Raw genomic sequence first — 18,563 nt, 5'->3', positions numbered from 1 at the left:
ATCATTGTTATTATCAAGAAAATTTTACTTATTATATTGAACTTCTACTTACCTTGAATCCAAACATAAAGATAACATAACTAATATTTTAAAATAATATTGTACAGTAATAATTCATATTCAAAATAATACACATGAGGAATTGCAAGGTCTCCTAAAAACTATATTACATTAAAAATATGTGTTAATATATACACAGTAAAACTCTGAAGACTAATAATTCATTTATGGTATCTGTGATGACTCTTAATTAGAGTATTAAAATAACCAGGACATTTCTGTTCTCTGACCAATCTGAGCTAATGTGGCTTTACCCTAACAAGAATCTACATAGCCTCATAATTTGGCTCTAGACCCATCTGTATTAATTATATGTATTTTTCCTTTCTAACTGCTCAAGAGGCTTTTGTTTTGGTTTAGAAGAGCACTGTTGCCTAGTCTCATATAAATTTAATTTATAAATTCAATTTGTGCATGATTATTTGTATTAAACTGCAGAGTCTATAGGACTAGTCATTAATCAGCACTTCCCATGACATCGAGCATACAGTCGATACACAAGTGTCTGTGCACAAACTGAAGGGCGAAAATCTAATCTGCAAAAAGAATATGCTCACCTCCAACCACAGCAATTTCCAACACCTGATCATTACAAGTCACTATTTTTCTTTTCTTAGCAACAAAATCAACCTCAATAAAGGACTTGTAGATACTTACTCTCTCTGCCTTCAGGCTCATTTTGCTCAAGAACACCAGTTCTTGATGGATTCAGTTGCCACTATAAAAGGACACAAACATTTTATGTATATGTTTAAGAAGGTTTTAATAAATAGCATTTCAGCATTGTGCTTTCAAATATCCAAACAGCTTAAAACAATAAGAAAAGTTAGTGTGTCATACCAACCAAGCCCTAATAACAATTTTGGATGACCCTGAAGATATGACTGATGATTAAGGATCGAAATTCTTAGAGAATCTTATATGCATGGTTTAGTAAGTATTTTTTAGGTGCTTTATATGTTCCAGGCACCCTGGACTCAAACAGAAAAGTCAAGTTGAAATCTATAAACAGTACTATTATATGCTTTTTGTACTTAACCGCAAACTATAGCATATAAAAGTTACATTAAGTGCCAGAATTATCATTAAAAAGCAACACACAATTCTGGACAGGATCCTTTTGCTATAAAGAACTTTACTGGGACAACTGGTAAACCCACTGAACTCTGTGGATTAAATAGTAGCAACGGATCAATGAAAATTTCCTGAGTTTTGTGGTTGTATTGTGGTTATGTAGGATAATCTACTGTTTGAGGAAATACACATGAAAGTATTTAAGAGTGACTTGGCATCATGGCAACAACTTAGCTCTCAAGTGTTTCTGGAAAAAATTCTTCGTAGTGTTTTTGTAACTTTTCTGCATGCTTGAGATTATTTCTAAAAAGAGAAAGGTTTTTAGAAACCAGAGTAGTTAAAAAAAAACATGAGGAATTAAAGTTCTAAGTTTTCCACAAAACAGTTGCCACGTCAGCAGTTCTTTGGAAATATCAAATACTAATTGCTTCTAATTTTTTCCTGATTTTTCTCATGAGAAATGCATGTGTGTGTGTGTGTGTGTGTGTGCATGCATGTGTGTATGTGTCTGTGTCCCCTTCTTTTGTGTAATCTTAAACTTTAAATTATGTTCACCTCTATCTATTACGCTCTACTACTGAATTTAAGTTGGCTTAAAGTTCAACATTCAGAAAACGAAGATCATGGCATCTGGTCCCATCACTTCATGGCAAATAGATGGGGAAACAGTGGAAACAGTGGCAGACTTTATTTTGGGGGGCTCCAAAATCACTGCAGATGGTGGCTGCAGCCATGAAACTAAAAGACGCTTCCTCCTTGGAAGAAAAGTTATGATCAACCTAGACAGCATATTAAAAAGCTGAGACATTACTTTGCCAACAAGGGTCCATCTAGTCAAAGCTACGGCTTTTCCAGTAGTCATGTACGGATGTGAGAGTTGGACTATAAAGAAAGCTGAGTGCTGAAGAATTGATGCTTTTGAACTGTGGTGTTGGGAATTCCCTGGTGGTCCAGTGGCTAAGACTCTGCGCTCCTGATACAGGGGGGCTGGGTTCGATCCCTGGTCAGGGAACTAGATCCCACATGCCACAACTAAGACTCTCTGCAGCCAAATGAATAAAAATAAATGTTTAAAAAAAAAAAAATGAACTGTGGTGTTGGAGAAGACTCTTGAAAGTCCCTTGGACTGCAAGGAGATCCAACCAGTCCATTCTAAAGGAGATCAGTCCTGGGTGTTCATTGGAAGGACTGATGCTGAAGCTGAAACTCCCATACTTTGGCCACCTGATGCGAACAACTGACTCATTTGAAAAGACCCTGATGCTGGGAGGGATTGGGGGCAGGAAGAAAAGGGGACGACAGAGGATGAGATGGCTGGATGGCATCACCAACTCAATGGACATGGGTTTGGGTGGACTCTGGGAGTTGGTGATGGACAGGGAGGCCTGGCATGCTGTGGTTCATGGGGCTGCAAAGAGTCGGACACAACTGAATGACTGAACTGAACTACTGAATTTAAAAAAAAAAGGCTGTGGGAAGAGGTGGGTCAGGGACTTTCTTTTGTTAGCCACCAGATGGCACTATAGAACCAACTAATTCAAGGTCTGTAAGGTCAAGGGCTTCCCTGGTAGCTCAGCTGGTAAAGAATCCACCTGTGATGTGAGACTTGGGTTGGATCCCTGGATTGGGAAGATATCCTGGAGGAGGGCATGGCAACCCACTCCAGTATTCTTGCCTGGAGAATCCCCATGGACAGAGGAGCCTGACGGGCCACAGTCCATAGGGTCCCTGAGGACGACACGAGAGCCTAGGCACAGCACAGCACCAGGTCAAGGTAAAATTCTCTCTCTAGAGACATATATTCAGAAGGCAGATCCTAAGCTGAACATTTGTGACTAGGCAAGTGCTTGCACATAAAAATAAACTCAGTGATAAAATTTTGTTGAGACTCTTTAAAAGGGTAAGAATCACTAGTTTAAAATATGCAGCAGAGTAACTTAACAACATGGGCTTCCCAGGTGGCTCAGTGGTAGAGTTTGCCTCCCAATGCAGGGGACATGGGTTCGATCCCTTGGTTGAGAAGATTCCCAGAAGGAGGAAATGACAACCTACTCCAGTATTCTTGCCTGGAAAATCCCACGGACAGAGGAGCCTGGCGGGCTACAGCCCATGGGGTCACAAAACAGTCGGACATGACTTAGCGACTAAACAACAGCTATCAACATAATATGAAGTATATTTGAAAAAAATGTGTATCTACTTACTGTAAATTTGCTGACACCTTCAAGTTCCCCAAATCTCATGTAAGAGATGTCTGCCTTCTTTTTTCCAACATCTACATCCCCTGCATAGATTTGTTTTATGCCTGCACCTTTAATTAAGGGTACACATTCATCACAAGGGCACTTGGTCACAAAAATCATACTTTTTTCTTCTGGTTTTATTTCTTGACACCTACAAAAATATATATACATATGAAAAAATTAGGAGGGTAGCTTCTAAAAGGGTAAGTTATGTTTTAGAAAAATCTTGAAACATTAAAATTGAGCCACTTTGGAAACAGATTTACAATATTATATACAATAATGATCAAACCTTTTTCTTGCTGAATTAGTCAATGCCAAGATTTTCACTATTTAGACTACAAAAGAAAAGAAAACAGACAGAATAATGCTTTCTAAGTAGGAAACTCTTTATAAAGCCAGAATTATGGGCCAGAACTAATGCCTTCCCTGAGAATGTCCCATGTGTGATTAGACATTAAGTCATCCTGGTAGCCAGAAGGTCTACCTCTCATCTGGTGCCTCACAGATATTTAATAAATGCTTACTAAATTGATTAATGTTAGAGTTCTGTTTTGAGTTACAGTTCCCTTACTGCTTTTACCTCACATAGGATAATTTAACAAACACTTGGATTTGACAAAATGAAGCAAGTAAATCTAATGAAGAGTTCAAGGAAAAAAGCCTGTGTAGTGAAATTCTGCACGGCGGGGTAGTTTAGGACTGAGGATAGAGGCATTGTACTTCTCGGTTCTGTGGTTTACAAAGCTCTCGGTCTTATGCTCCCCATCACTAGCCTTCCACATCCATATCCTCAGTTTAGAGTCTCATTCTGTTCCCCTGGACCAGGGAAGCAGAATTGTATGCATCTAGCCTGTTCAAACCATACACCTGCAACCAAAGTAACCATTACTGTAGCTCTGTCAATGTCTTTCCACTACTACCAAATGAGGTCTAAACTCAAGGTCCTCCCTTGTCAGTCCCAAGCTAGCCCGTGGTCCAGCCTAACTGGAACATCTATATTCCTAAACACATAAGCACTTTCCGACTTCTAGCCCACTGCTATGCCTCAGCCAAGAATGGTTTCCCTTCAAGTAAGCATCTTCAATTGCCATAGTCCTACCAAACCTTTAAAGCTCAGCTCAAATGCCAGTTTCTCCATAAAGGTTTTCCCTCACACTCCCCCTCCATCTATGTACTGCAGCCCCTGAATTTTCACCCACTTTGTGTTGGCCCTTCCCACACAACTGATCATGTTAGGTTGAGTATAGTCTTATATCCCACACTGGACTATAAACCCCTCAGGACAGAAACCATGACTCATACAGATTTGAATCTCCCAAGAGCACCCACTAAACGGTAAATGCTGAGAAAGATCTGTGGAAATTATCTAAATTAACATTGAAAGGAGGTAATGCCAGCGATAATCTCTAACAAAAACTATGTTAAAGCAATTTGGTTCATAATAATATCTATATTCATAAATACATGCTCAGAATTTAGAAAACAAAGGTGATCTTATAATGCAGAAATATGCAAGACCTTAAGGACAAACTTTAAGCAGTTTTATCCTGGAGAGAGAAGGAAGAAAGGAAAAAAAGATTTGCTCGATAAATTTGAAGGCCTGGAGGATCCCTGACAATGGCCTCTGGTCATGTAGCAAAAACCAAGTATGACCGGAGCTATACTTCTGAAAAGGATATTTCTTGGAATTTTTTAAAAGGCAATAAGTTACAGCAAAATGAAAGCTAATTTCAACTAGCCCTTACTACATTTTATACAAAATATACATAAACGGATTTCATACCTAAATGTTAAGGCATTCTGTTCCGCATGCACGATGTATCTGAATTTCCTTATTTCTCTGTCTTTCTGCTTGTCATCCATGTGCGGGAAGTCAGCATACTCGGATCCAACAGGAAAAGCATTATAACCGCATCCTATGAAGTACATGGCGCCCGTCCCATCACAACTTCTCTATGGAAAGTGAGTGAACCAACAAAGCTGTGTTCAACATTCTGAAAAGACATCTTACATTGTATCTTTAAAGCCTAGTATCACACTTTGTATAATGGATTCACTTTTCCATAATATACTATAAAGCTATGGCAAACCTAGACAGCATATTGAAAAGCAGAGACTTGGCTGACAAAGGTCTGTATAGTCAAAGCTATGGTTTTTCCAGTAGTCATGTATGCATGTGAGAGTTGGACCATAAAGAAGGCTGAGTGCTGAAGAACTGATGCTTTCAAATTGTGGTGCTGGAGAAGACTCTCAGGAGTCCCATGGACAGCAATCCCACAGAAAATCAACCTTGAATATTCATTGAAAGGACTGAAGCTGAAGTGCCAATACTGTGACCACCTCATGCAAAGACCCGACTCATTGGAAAGACCCTGATGCTGGGAAGAACTGAGGGCGGGAGGAGAAGGGGACGACAGAGGATGAGATGGTTGGATGGCATCATCGACTCAATGGACATGAGTTTGAGCAAGCTCTGGGAGATAGGGAAGGGCAGGGAAGCCTGGACTACTACAGTCCATGGGGTCGCAAAGAGTCGGACACAACTTAGTGACTCAACAATGAACAACAGTGATAAACTGAGCCATCAGAAAAATACAGTATTAGATTTTCCTTCAGCAGGGTGATCTTGTCAAAGTTAAATTTTAAGCAGGCTGATCATCTCTAGTATATATGTATATATTTTTCCCCATGATTAAGAAGTTGAATATTTTATTAAATTGTTTATTCTCCCGCAAGGCTGTTGCTTCACTGTATAAAAACAGCACTAGCAAAAACAGTATATTGCAAAATTAAGACAGTAATATTCTTCACTGGACACTATACAACTAACAAACTTTTCTCCACTGGCAGTTATTTCTAGTGGGAAGATCATTTTGACCCAAATCCAAGGATAGCTGTAAGCAAGTTACAATGTCATATAAGGTATACGATAACCATGTTATCCTTGAATTACATAATTTTTGTAATTAGTTTTACCAGAGATAATTTTCAGGAATTCTGAATATTATAACAGGAGCCTAGCCTAAAAATCACAGGATGCTGTGGAAAAGATGCACAGTGTTTATCTGAAGGCATTAGAAAGTTAAGAGGTATTTTCTTCAGGAAACATTGTTGCAAGTAGTTTCTTTTGCTAAAAGTTCTTTTTAAGTATCTATCCACCACTAATTTAAGGCAACTATGCTAGATTAAGTTGTTTCAAAGTAGTTTACTTAGGGGTTCCATTTTCATTCCTCAATAGATTTTAAGATTTTATGTATTTCTCATAAGCTTCTTCACTCATTAGTTCATCTAGTTCTGAAGGGTTACTGAATGTCATCTTGATCAGCCAACCATCTTCATAACAAGACCTCTTGACAAGTCCTGGATTTTCTGCTAGAGCTTTATTAATTTCAGTTACTTCTCCTGATAGAGGAGAATAGAGTTCACTAGCAGCTTTCACACTTTCCAAAGCACCAAACTCCTCTTGTTTGTTCAACTTTGTCCCAACTTCAGGCAGACTACAGCACCTAACATCTCCCAAAGCTTCCTGTGCAAAATTGCTGATTCCCACTGTTACTGTTCCAGCACCGTTTTCTGTTGTTACCCTGTGTTTTTCTGTGAATTTCCGCACCGACAGCAGCGCAGGGCCGCTGCGCAGCGCCCGGATGGCACCCGCCCGCCGTCCCCAGGGCCGCGGCGAGCAGCGCGCGGGGGCCCAGATGGCGCGCAGGCTGCCGACCGCGCCGCGCGCTCCGCACCGCTTGCAGCGCCACGTTCGCACGGGTGCCCATCTCTAGTATGTGGTATCAAGACAGTCCTTCATTTTAGCGGTTAGTTAAACACTCGCTTAATTCACAAGCTCTCTCACTTGACTCTGACATCCCTCCCTGAGAGGTTATAAAATCCTGGAGAACAGAAACCATGTTTTATACCCTCTTTCTGGCCCTTAAAGCACACCTATTATAGTGGTCCATACAGAGCAGGTACTCTATATTATTATAAATTATTGTTAATTTATTATATGTTCTGTGCTGTGCTGCTGGCTAGCAAGTCAGAAATTCTAAAAATATTTTGAACAATTTCTGTTTGGGGTTAAACATGTGCTATTATATATATAGTTGGAAAATAATCTATTTTCCTTTCATCTTTATGTTTACTGAGCCTCTATTACGTGTGTGTGTGTATATAAAATAGAACTTCCTACATAAGTGGCATTTTTCTTTCTCCTTGTCAGTGGCATACTAGGTATTGATATGAATGCTTTATCAACTCTAAGAGTGAAGTATTTAATAAACCAAACCTGTTCATAATAGTTTGGAAAATGCTATCAACCTCACTAAATTTCAATATATTAATATTATAATTACTCATGTGATAGTATCAACAGTATCATACTTACTGTCTCCTAGTTCCATTCCTTCTCAACACATCCCCATAATTTCAAGTCCTCATCATCTCTTTTCTTAATCTCCCTACCTCCTGTCTAGCCCCACTTTATTTTTAAAATGCAAATCTGATCATTTTTCCACTTAAGATATTCTTGGATTTCACTGTCCAGTACAGGAGCCATTAGGCACACGTGGTCAGCGCAAACCGAGAGGTGCCAGAAGATGCCCTGGAGAAGGAACTGGCAACCCACTCCAGGGTTCCTGCCTGGAAGATCTCATGGACAGAGGAGCCTAGTGGGCTACAGGCAAGGGGGTCGCAGAAGAGTCTGACATGACTGAAGTGACTAAACAACAACAAATAGGTATAAAATACACACAGAATTATGAAGACTCAATACTCTCCTCAAATGCAAAGTATTTTATTAAAAATATTAACCAATATTTTTATATTGGTTACATGCTGAAATGGTAATATTTCTCAACAGGTAATGAAGTATATTCCTAAAATTAATTCACCTGTTTCTTATTTTTTTAATGAGGCTCCTAAGAATTTTTAAATCCCATATGTGGCTTGCTTTTTATTTCTGCTGGTTAGTGCTATGCTAGGGTATCCCCACTGTCGAAAAGATAGAGTCTAAACTCTCCATGGTATACAAAATTCTTCATAGTGCAGCCTAATTTTTTTGCTACTCTACTAGACATAGGACTCTGGACTCCAATGTGCCAAATCGCTTGCATTTCCCCATATTCTTACGCACTACCTTTGGGTGTTACCCTCCGAGTCCCACTAACTTGCTCTGCTGATGAACTCCTCCTCCTTCTTCAAGATTAATAGCACCTGACCTCCTCCAAGAATGCTTTACTTATTTCTCCGAGCAGAGAAAGAGGCCTCCTCTATGCTCTCACGACGTCATGTTATGATTACAGTTATATGCCCGTCTCTTTTTCACCTCTGTCTCCATCACTAGACTGTGTAAGGCCATGAAGGGTGGAATATGTGGCCTTCAACTTCCCACTGTTCACGGGGGTACAGAGTCTACCCTGTCCCGTGGAAGGTGTTGAATGAAGGTTTACTAAATGAACATATCTATCCAGAAAACTGCTGAAAGCACAAAATGTTTTTAGAACTTAATAAATACCCTAATAAGAAATACTAATCCCCATGGGTCAATAAAATGTCATGCACTTAAGATCAAAATATGTTAAATAAAATCAAGTTTAAATGATTATAAAGGATTAATTTCACACTTACAGATTTTCCTTCTGCCCAGATGACTGCCCCGACTCCTGTTTTATGATCCTCTGAAAGATACATGGCATGTGACTCAGTGAAAACCAATGATCTGTTAGTTTCAGAAATAGATTGTTTTTCCAAAAATAATAAACATATTTATTGAAATATACTGCATAAATGTAGCAGCAATCCTGACAACCTCACTAATTATGGAAAAGTATGAGAATAAATACTGTCAAACATAGAATATGGGAGCTAGGTATGAACTAATATAGACAGTGTCACCACCAACCCAGTCACTGATGATGCCTGTGCAGAGACCACTGCAGTAGCAGTGTCCACACTTTGGTGACTTCAAAGCTGTAACCAGACTTTAGGGTAACTTTACTGAATTTCCACCAAGTCAGTTTTTAAATATCTATTTCTAATAGATGATGAAAGTAAGACAGAAGTTTCTGAACTAATGGATTTGGTGTAATAGAATAACCATTCACAACAATCAAATGTATCTTTTCCTAGCAATTTTTGCATTCTCATCAAGGAAAATACATTTCATGGACGTGTTCTTGCTATGAAAAAAGTTCAAGCTCATAAACATATATCTTTACGGGCCTTCACATCCATACACACACACACACACACACACACACACACACATATTGCTGGAATATACATGAAAGGAGTTTTAATTTACACAAAATGATGTCCTTTCCCTGACCTTCAGAGTTTACCTTGTGGGGAGAAGAATGCCAAGTTGGTGACATGATGCTCGTTTCTAAATCAAGTGGTAGAAGTTATAAATATTAGATTAAAATTTCCCTGCAGAACCAATTACTTTGCAACAAGCAAAGCTCTATTTATTTAAACTATTAATCTTAAACAGAAAATACAAAACCAAAATAGAAATTCTACATATTCAAATTACGTGATTAAGATTTTAGGTCTCTTCACCCAACGGGCTTGCCTTCCTCTGACATGAAGAATTTCATAACCAAGACTTCCCTTTATTGATACCTGAGTCCATACACTCATGAAGCTCATGGTCTGGCATGGGAGGAAGGTGGTAACGAGAAAGAGTCTAAAAGCAGAGGCAGTGTGCTGGGCTATAAAGGAAAGGAGCGTGATACGAGGAACGGTGTGGCAGGAATGTACTTTAGAGGTGGAGACTGTCAGCAAAGGGATTTGGGGATAAACAAAGTCTTGTGCCTTCCAAGATCTTCAGAATATAACATGGTGAGAAAAGAACATAATAATGGCTTTATGCTCATTTCTAAGGCAAGTAGCAGAAGCTAAAAACCAAAACCTTTAAGTAAAATTGTACTTAATACATGCATAAATCTGGAACAAAAAATGAAAAACTCATAGAAATTCTTCAAATCCCAAGTTTTTAATTTTAAAAGTTAAAAATATTAACTTTATCTAGAGAGCTCAGGGCAGTGACTAACATATGGTAAAAGCTCAAAAACCGTTTGCTGAATGAAAAAAAAAACAGAGTAATATGATTTTAATGAAATAAGAATATCTATTTGCTGGGGGGGGGGGAGAGAAATTCTTCGTATCAAGTCTACTTTTCCTACCACTTCCTGTCTTTCCTAGAAGACACTAAGTATTCTTCATATTATTCTTTTTCAGTCCAGAAGCCACTTTTTCTGTTTCAATCTAAGGACAGACTAAATCTTGTCAAGAGGGGGAAAAAACGTGGATTTTTAAAAATTTTTCTTCTTTTTTTAGAATTTTGTTTATGGCTGTGCTGGGTCTTCATTGCGGTGAGTGGGGGCTATTCTCTAGTTGCCGTGTGAGAGCTTCCCACTGAGGTGGCTCCTCGTTGCAGAGCGTGGGCGCTTATCTAGGTTGCCCAGGTTTCAGGAGCTGGGGCACATGGGCCCAGCAGCTGCAGCTCCCCGGCTCTCCAGCACAGGTTCAATAGCATCTGGGCTTAGCTGTCTCACAGCATGTGGATCTTCCTGAATCAGGGATTGAAGTCGTGTCTCCTGCATTGGCAGGCAGGTTCTTTCCACCGAGCCACCAGGGAAGCCCCCCAAAACGTGATTTTTAAACTAAGCTCCACTGTTCAGCTAAGGTTAGTTTCACCAAAAGAATATACTTTACTACATGTCTTTTGAAATCGGAATAAAATTTCATCCATATACAATGGAGTAGGTTTCACTCAGCTCTCAAGGTTGGATGACAGATGAGGTAATTTCTCAAAAATCTTTTCACATCTGTAATTTTTGTAAAACTTCTTTAAAAAAAAATCTTTCATGTCTATTAACTGCTACCCAGGATCTGCTCATTCACAGGGTTTTCTCTGTATACCCTTGAAGGAAAGGTCAACCTGTAATCACTAAGCCAAACTCCTAGGACCCTTTGTTCACCGAAAGTCAGAGGACTCTTTGCTATTGTTTTGGAACACAGGCATGGTTATTTTCACTCCCAATACTGTGGTCACATCAGGGTTTGTCCAAGTGTGGTCCACAGACCAACTGCATCAGAATCACTGGACGCTTGTTCAAAAGGCAGACTCCTGACCCCCGTGGAAACTCCCTGAATTAACCTCTCCAAGGGAGGCGGCAGACTTGGAAACCTAGATTTCTCATGAGCATTGCCTCAACTGAAAGTCGAGAACCGCTGAGTTATGATTTGAAACAGTTAATTAAGCTTTTTGGCTATATCACTCTACTTTCATCATCAACATTGTGTAGTTCAGGAGGAAGGCATAATTGTCAGCTTTGGAAAACACCTAGTCTAATGGAAAACAGGATATAAAAAGAAATCAAAACTCACACTTAAACAAGATAGATAAGATGCGATGCCCTACAGTTGTTTGGCATCATACAGTTTGTGCCTGTAGCAGAATCAAATTCTTTTAAGAATCGCGTGATGATTAACCCTGTTGAATGTTGGAATCCCTTGCAGAATTTTAAAAATTCACAGGCCTAGGACATACCCACAGGGACCAGGCTTAGTAGGTCTGGGTTAGAATTTGAGCATTTGTACTTAGGACTTCCCTGGTGGCCCAGATGGTAAAGCATCTGCCTACAATGTGGGAGACCTGGGTTCAATCCCTGTGTCAGGAAGATCCTCTGGAGAAGGAAATGGGAACCCACTCCAGTACTCTTGCCTGGAAAATCCCATGGGCAGAGGAACCTGGTGGGCTACAGTCCACGGGGTTGCAAAGAGTCGGACACGACTGAGTAATTAAACTTTCACTTTTAATAAAGGTTTCTATGGTGATCCTGACAAGCTGCCTTTAAAAACTCCATTTTACTGAAATTATTTCAACTCGCGGTCTTTGTTGAGCATGTACTGCAGACCAGTGCATCTGTATGGATTTTCTCTGAAGATTTTCTCTATCCTCCTTCTCTTCTTGGGATAAGTTTTAAAATTCCTACTATATAGCCCACTCACCAGATATTCCTCTACTGTTCCTCCCGACGGCATTTTCTTTTCCCTAGTTCAAAGCTGCATTTTAAAAAGTGATCATCATTCTACTTTCAAAAATGTTATGTCTGGTAAGATGTAAAAACACTATTCTGTAACTGGAAATATAGATACCACCCTTTCTCATGATAAGGTAAAATTCCCAAGTAATATTTTCCTTCTTCACATACATACTCATGTACAATTTAATAAAGTAAAAATTGTTTGATTTCTCCCCTTGCTGTTTGAAAACATACCAGAAATTGGAAGAATCTGCCAAATTTTCTTTACTTTGATTCTACTGGTTATTAGAAATTCATATTTTTAGTTTAAAGATATTTTAAAGTTTTTACTAAATACTGAATACATATAGAATATTGAGCAGTTAAAAAAGAGGACTGATTCTGGTTCTCTCTTTTTGCCCTTTCTCTAGTGGAGGGCTCATTCAACTGGGAAATGATAAAAGCAAGAAGCAGAAAGGGCTGAATTAGATCCTGATTTATAAATGCAGCATCCAATACAGGCCATAAGAAATCCTAAAACTGCTCTAAGAAAGAGTTGTCTACTCAAGGGTCTCACTAACTTCTCTATATTGGCATGAGCAGCAACACTTTAGTATCTAAGAGTCAATAAAGGCTACCAGAAGTGAAATGAACACCACTTTATGTCTGACACAAATACAACCCCATCAACCCCGATTTAGGAACTAAGCGTGTAACTCACCAGTTCGATATGCCAGTAACCTGGCCTGAATCATGCAGTGCCTTGCAATTTCTTGTGGCAAACTTTGATTGTGAATTTCATTACTGTGTTCGGTGTTGCCACAATAAAATCCGTAGTGTTTAAAGTTGGGCACGCTGGAAGCTACTGCGGCCAGGAGAAGGACAAGGTCTTTCATGTTCTGCCTTAGATTGCTAAAGTACGGATTCTCACACAAGTTCTCCAAACCTATAGTCATCAGTATTTGCTTATGCATTTCTTCATTGGAAACCAAAAATATCATTTCATATTCTTTTATTCTCTCTTGTTTACATTCAGAATAAAAATCAAAGTTAGTGTCTGGCAATGTTTTGGAAATTTTTTGAATAAAGTCACATTTGTAAGAGGTCTCCTCTACAAACTGCACCATGTAACACACCACAGGCTGAAGTAAGACACACACGTGGGCCCGACTGTTTGACTTCAGTCTTTCCACTGCTTTGGCATCTAACTTTGCATCTTCGAAACCAGAAGCCTCAGCGAGCAAACTTATTTCTGGGTCAGCAGGCCAATATGAAATTCGATTAACTCCAGCTGAAATACAAAAATATGAAAGGTAGTTAGCAGATGCCTGCTGAAATTAAGGGTTTTCTTGATAAATCCATTATACCATTGCGGTAGATTCTGAGGTCCCAACGTAATAAATGTCTATTACCAAATCACCAGTAACATAGCCCGAGTGTTGGCAAACTGTGGCCACATGCCAAATTTGTCCCGTTGCCTACTTTTGTACAGCTTGCGGGTCAAGAGTGGCTTTCACAGCTTTAAATAGTTGAGAAAATCAAAAGGAAAATACTTGTAACACAATGAAAATTACATAAAATTCAAATTTCAGTGCCCGTAAAGATTTGTGGGAACACAAATCATTGACATAGTCTCATTGTTTCTGTACTATGATGGATTAGCTGAGCTGAGAGCTGAATAGTTGTATGAATACGATACAGCCTGCAAAGCCTAAAATACTTATTATGAGGCCCTTTATAGGATATGTTTGCTGACAACAAAGCCCATGGGAAGTATCTATGGAATCAATGGTTTTGCTAAGTGTGGTCCCAAAGCCCAGAGCTAGGAAGATGTACCAGGGTCCTCTAAGTAATGAAATGGCTGCTTCTAGAAATAGTACAGCATAACTGACATTGACTAGAGTTTTGAACCTAAAATAAACAATTCATCCACGCATGAAAAATGTACTGGTACTTTAAACTCTTTCTCTGGGAAGCTCGTCTAAGAAAATATTTGAAGTAAAGACAAAAAATAAAAATTCATGTACATACATGTTTCGTGCAGCATTGTTTAAAACAGTAAAAATAGAAAAAAATCTAAATGGCCAAAACGGGGGCACAGTTTAACACATTACAGTCCTCCTCATAATAAAATATAAAGTTATCCAAAACATCCACAAAGAATTTATAACGTGATGGGAGCAGGGAAGCAGGGGGAGAGAAAGAAGTGTGAACTGCTTTTAAGAATGCAAAATTAAAGACAAAACAACAAACTGGAAGGAACATTTTTCAGTCAACGTAGCAGAGGAAAAGTGAGTCATTTTAATATGGGCTGCTGTCCTCAGCGGCTCAGTCGTGTCCGACGCTTTGCGACCCCATGGGCTGTAGCCCGCCAGGCTCCTCTGTCCATGGGACCCTCCAGGCAAGAGTACTGGAGGGGGTTGCCAGGCCCTCCTCCAGGGGGATCTTTGTGACCCGCATCAAACCCGGAAGCCGGATCAAACCCAGCAGTACTGCAGGTGGATTCTTTACCGCTGAGCCACCAAGGAGTCCCATCTTTAACGTACAGAGATCGAAATTCTTGAGAGCACATGTGGATTGACAGGAGAGAAAGTAAATTTACAAAAGAGAAAGCAAAACTGAATAACAAACATGAAAACAGTCTTAAATTTGTGTTTGGAACTGAACAACAAGACGCCTAATACAGAATTAAACACATAAATGTTCATCAATTAACTAGTATTTACAACAAAGAAACCCCTTTGCTCATGTCTCATATAATTTCCATTAGAAAAGGCATTTATGTTTTTTTATCATTGTGCCCAGAGGTGAATAAACAGATGGCCCACAGGTTTTCTATATTAAAAATAATAAACATCTGAGTTGAACAAACGCACATTTCGATCTACTCCTTGCTACTATAGACTTACTGTGGCTGGGGCTGCAAGGTAACTGTGAAGGCCTCCTTTGAAGGAGGCTCCAGCCACAAAACCACTTCTTCGGGAAGTGCCTACAGCTCCAGGGAACTCCCCTTACCACCAATCTGATCTTTACTCTCCTGCATTGGCAGGCAGATTCCTTACCACTAGCCACCTGGGAAGCTCATGTAAAAGACATACCTTTTTTTTAATAGGAAAATGGTCTGGATACATACCTAGGTGCAAAACAGAATCATAAACACAAAGATTAGAGACTAGCCCAGTGTGTACAGATAGCTATACATTAATTCTTTATGGTCCTCCTTCCAAGGGGTAGAGTAGTCATTGGGAGGCAGCCACCCAGCCAGGAATTACAGTTCCCACAATGGACACAAACAGAAATGGTGTCTGTGACTTCCCCAGGCCAGGGTTTTTAAGAAACGGGTATGCTTTCTCTTGCTTTCCCTAGTGGCTCAGTGGTAAAGAATCCGCCTGCCAACACAGGAGACTTGGGTTTGATCCCTGAGGTTGGAAGATCCCCTGAAGAAGTAAATGACAACCCACTACAGTATTCATGCCTGGGAAATCCCACGGACAGAGGAGCCTGGTGGGCTACAGTTCACGAGGTCACAAAAGCAGCAGACAAGACTTAGAGGCTAAACAACAATAACAAAGCAACATTTTTTAAACATTCAAAGAGTCAGACACGACTTAGTGACTAAACAACAAAATGACTTCTCTACCCTGTCTCCAGACACAGGAGAGGCCAGCAGGGATTCCAGTAGCAATGCAACAGAAGATGCTGAGGCCCACAGATCAACCATGTAATAGCTGGCTGCTGTTTGCTAACACCTGCATTGAACTGTTACATGCGTGATGAGTATCTAATATATTCAGCCGCTGGAATGTTGTTGGTGTTTGTTAAAGCAGCTAGTATTAGTCTGCCAATACACGAAGGTCACCTAACTAGTAAGTGACACAGCTGAGACCAGAATACATGTTTTCTGATTCTTCTTCTTACAGTATATCAAACTGTCTTCAGATACATATATATTTTTTTAAATTATATTAGGCAATTTGATTTGTTCTCAGATAAGTGCGATTAATCCCCAACAAAGCCTTATCTGCACTTACCATTTACAATCATTTTCAAACAAGCAGAACATGGCTTTCTGGAAAAATAGAGATCACAGTTTTTCAGCTTTGACCCATGTTTTATCAGAGCAATTTTCCCAGCATGTAAATCTTCACTTGAACAGTGGAGACCAACAATTTTCATATTTTTCACCACCACAAGACCAGTTTTCTTCACCTATATTAAAATATAAAAGTAATTTATTTTATAATATCTAATGATCATATCATGGATTATACTTGATTTATGAATAAAATGAAAGTTTAATTCTTTTTTTTTTTTGGAAAGTTTATTTCTTCATCTGAACATAGTTTGAACAAATGTACATTTCTCATTAGGTCCAAACATTTTTCTGAAGGTTTTAAGTGTTGACTTTATACCAGAAATTTTCTAAATCTAGGCTTTCTTAACCAAACAAGCATTTAATGATCACAAATTTATCCTAGTAAAAAATGAATTACTTTTTACCCTAGTAAAGGGCAATCATGAAGATGATTTGACTTGTTTCTTATAGCATATAGCCTAAGACTACTTAGTACTGAGGTTCTAGATAGTAAGAAGGAAAAATTTGTCAAACCCTGTGATTTTACACATGGGTAAGTGAAGCCCAGAAAATTTACATGACTTTCTGAAAGACTCACAGGTGGTACAAGCCAGAACTAAATCAGAGGTCATCTTAAATTTAAAAAAAAAAAAATAATTTTTTTATTGAAGTATAGTTGATTTACAACACTGTATTAGCTACTGCTGTAAAGCAAAGTGACTCAGTCACACATGTACACACTCATCTTTTTATGTACATTCTTTCCCATTATGGTTAACCATAGGATATTGAATATAGTTTTCTATGCCATATAATAGGACCTTGCCATTTATCCATTCTATATAGATAAAAGTTTACATCTACTAACTAAAAAATTTTAATTGATCATATTTTGCTTTTTATTCTTATTTATTTACTTATTTGGCTTTGGCATGTGGGATTTTAGTTCCCTGACTGGCGATTGAACCTGTGCCCTCTGCATTGGGAGCACAGTGTCTTAACCACTGGACCACGAGGGCAGTCCCTAAAATATTTTAAATGCTGACTAAAATAAAGATAATTCTCAACTTCTTTCTAACAAACGATTCTACTAATTTTTAAAACTATGGCAGTCTAGACTAATGTGGTTAGGATCCACCTCCCACAAACACATAGGTTATTTATAATTTTTTAAATGTTTTAAAACATATCGTCAAGCTCAAGGAAAGGAAGACATAACCTCAGGTGTTAGAAAGGGAGAGAGAACTCAAAGCAAGAGCAGTAAGCCAAAGCCATCTCAGCGGTCTCCCACCCACAGTAAGAGGCTGGGCTGACTTATTTTTCAATCCCAGAAGCTGGGCATGGGCTGAAGGGCTAAAGAGTGGTTCCTTTAAACCTAAGGTGACCTAATTTATACAGATACTAATCAAAAAGGCAGATGCAACAATATTACATCAGATAAAACACATTAAGGTTAAAAATCAGTTCTGCGTGTGCCACAAAATAGCCGTTTTCACAGCAAAAGATTCTGAAGGAAGAGACATAAAACTAACCCTTGGGTTCATGAGGGATTTTACAATACGAGGGGGACTTGGGCTGAGAACAGTGTCCATTATTCCCTATTCCCTTTCAAAAAGATTTTACTCTAAAGTTATTCTCAAGAGGACACATCTGAAATCACTTTCAAGAAGAGACCAAACTAAAAGAGCCAAGTTTCAGTTTCAGTTATGAGTATAAATTTCTGTAACGGTGGAAAATGAGACTCAATGGAATATCTAAAAATCATTCTTAAAAAATGAAGCATTACTCATCAATTAATTTTTTTATTGGAACAATCTTTTAGGCCACATTTATCACTTTTTTTGTTGTTGAGAGTACTTTTTACTTTCGAAAATATCTTTTTTTTCTTCCCATTTTGTTTCTAGCTAGGGCCAAAACCTCAAGTTTGAGACCAGGATCCTCCCATCCCAAACTTAAAGCCAATAAAAGCCTCTGTTGCGTTCCATTCTGGGACCTCTGCTTACTTCAACTCCCAGAAGACCAAATCTTTGCAGTGAGTCACTGTTCTGGATCCTGATTTTGCTTCACTTCACTAACATCTTGGCA

The 18,563-nt window shown here is 38.9% G+C and overlaps 1 protein-coding gene and 1 pseudogene across 3 annotated transcripts in view; both read right to left on the bottom strand.

The window, feature by feature from the left end:
• The window catches only part of CDADC1 (cytidine and dCMP deaminase domain containing 1), a 31,835-nt gene that overhangs the window by 6,452 nt on the left and 6,820 nt on the right, over positions 1-18,563 (bottom strand). For all 3 annotated transcript variants that reach the window (XM_043477924.1, XM_043477923.1, XM_043477925.1), the window contains 6 exons: positions 16,435-16,612; positions 13,125-13,694; positions 9,000-9,049; positions 5,164-5,333; positions 3,339-3,528; positions 718-778 (listed from right to left, as the gene is read on the bottom strand). In XM_043477924.1, coding sequence (XP_043333859.1) covers positions 718-778; positions 3,339-3,528; positions 5,164-5,333; positions 9,000-9,049; positions 13,125-13,694; positions 16,435-16,612 — 1,219 coding nt within the window. The remainder of the gene's footprint in view (positions 1-717; positions 779-3,338; positions 3,529-5,163; positions 5,334-8,999; positions 9,050-13,124; positions 13,695-16,434; positions 16,613-18,563) is intronic.
• LOC122447662 lies at positions 5,860-7,150 on the bottom strand (annotated as a pseudogene).

Source organism: Cervus canadensis, chromosome 9 (assembly GCF_019320065.1).
Source record: "Cervus canadensis isolate Bull #8, Minnesota chromosome 9, ASM1932006v1, whole genome shotgun sequence".
NCBI lineage: Eukaryota > Metazoa > Chordata > Mammalia > Artiodactyla > Cervidae > Cervus > Cervus canadensis.
Note: the sequence above shows the minus strand (reverse complement) of the source record. Positions and strands in the feature narration are given on the sequence as shown.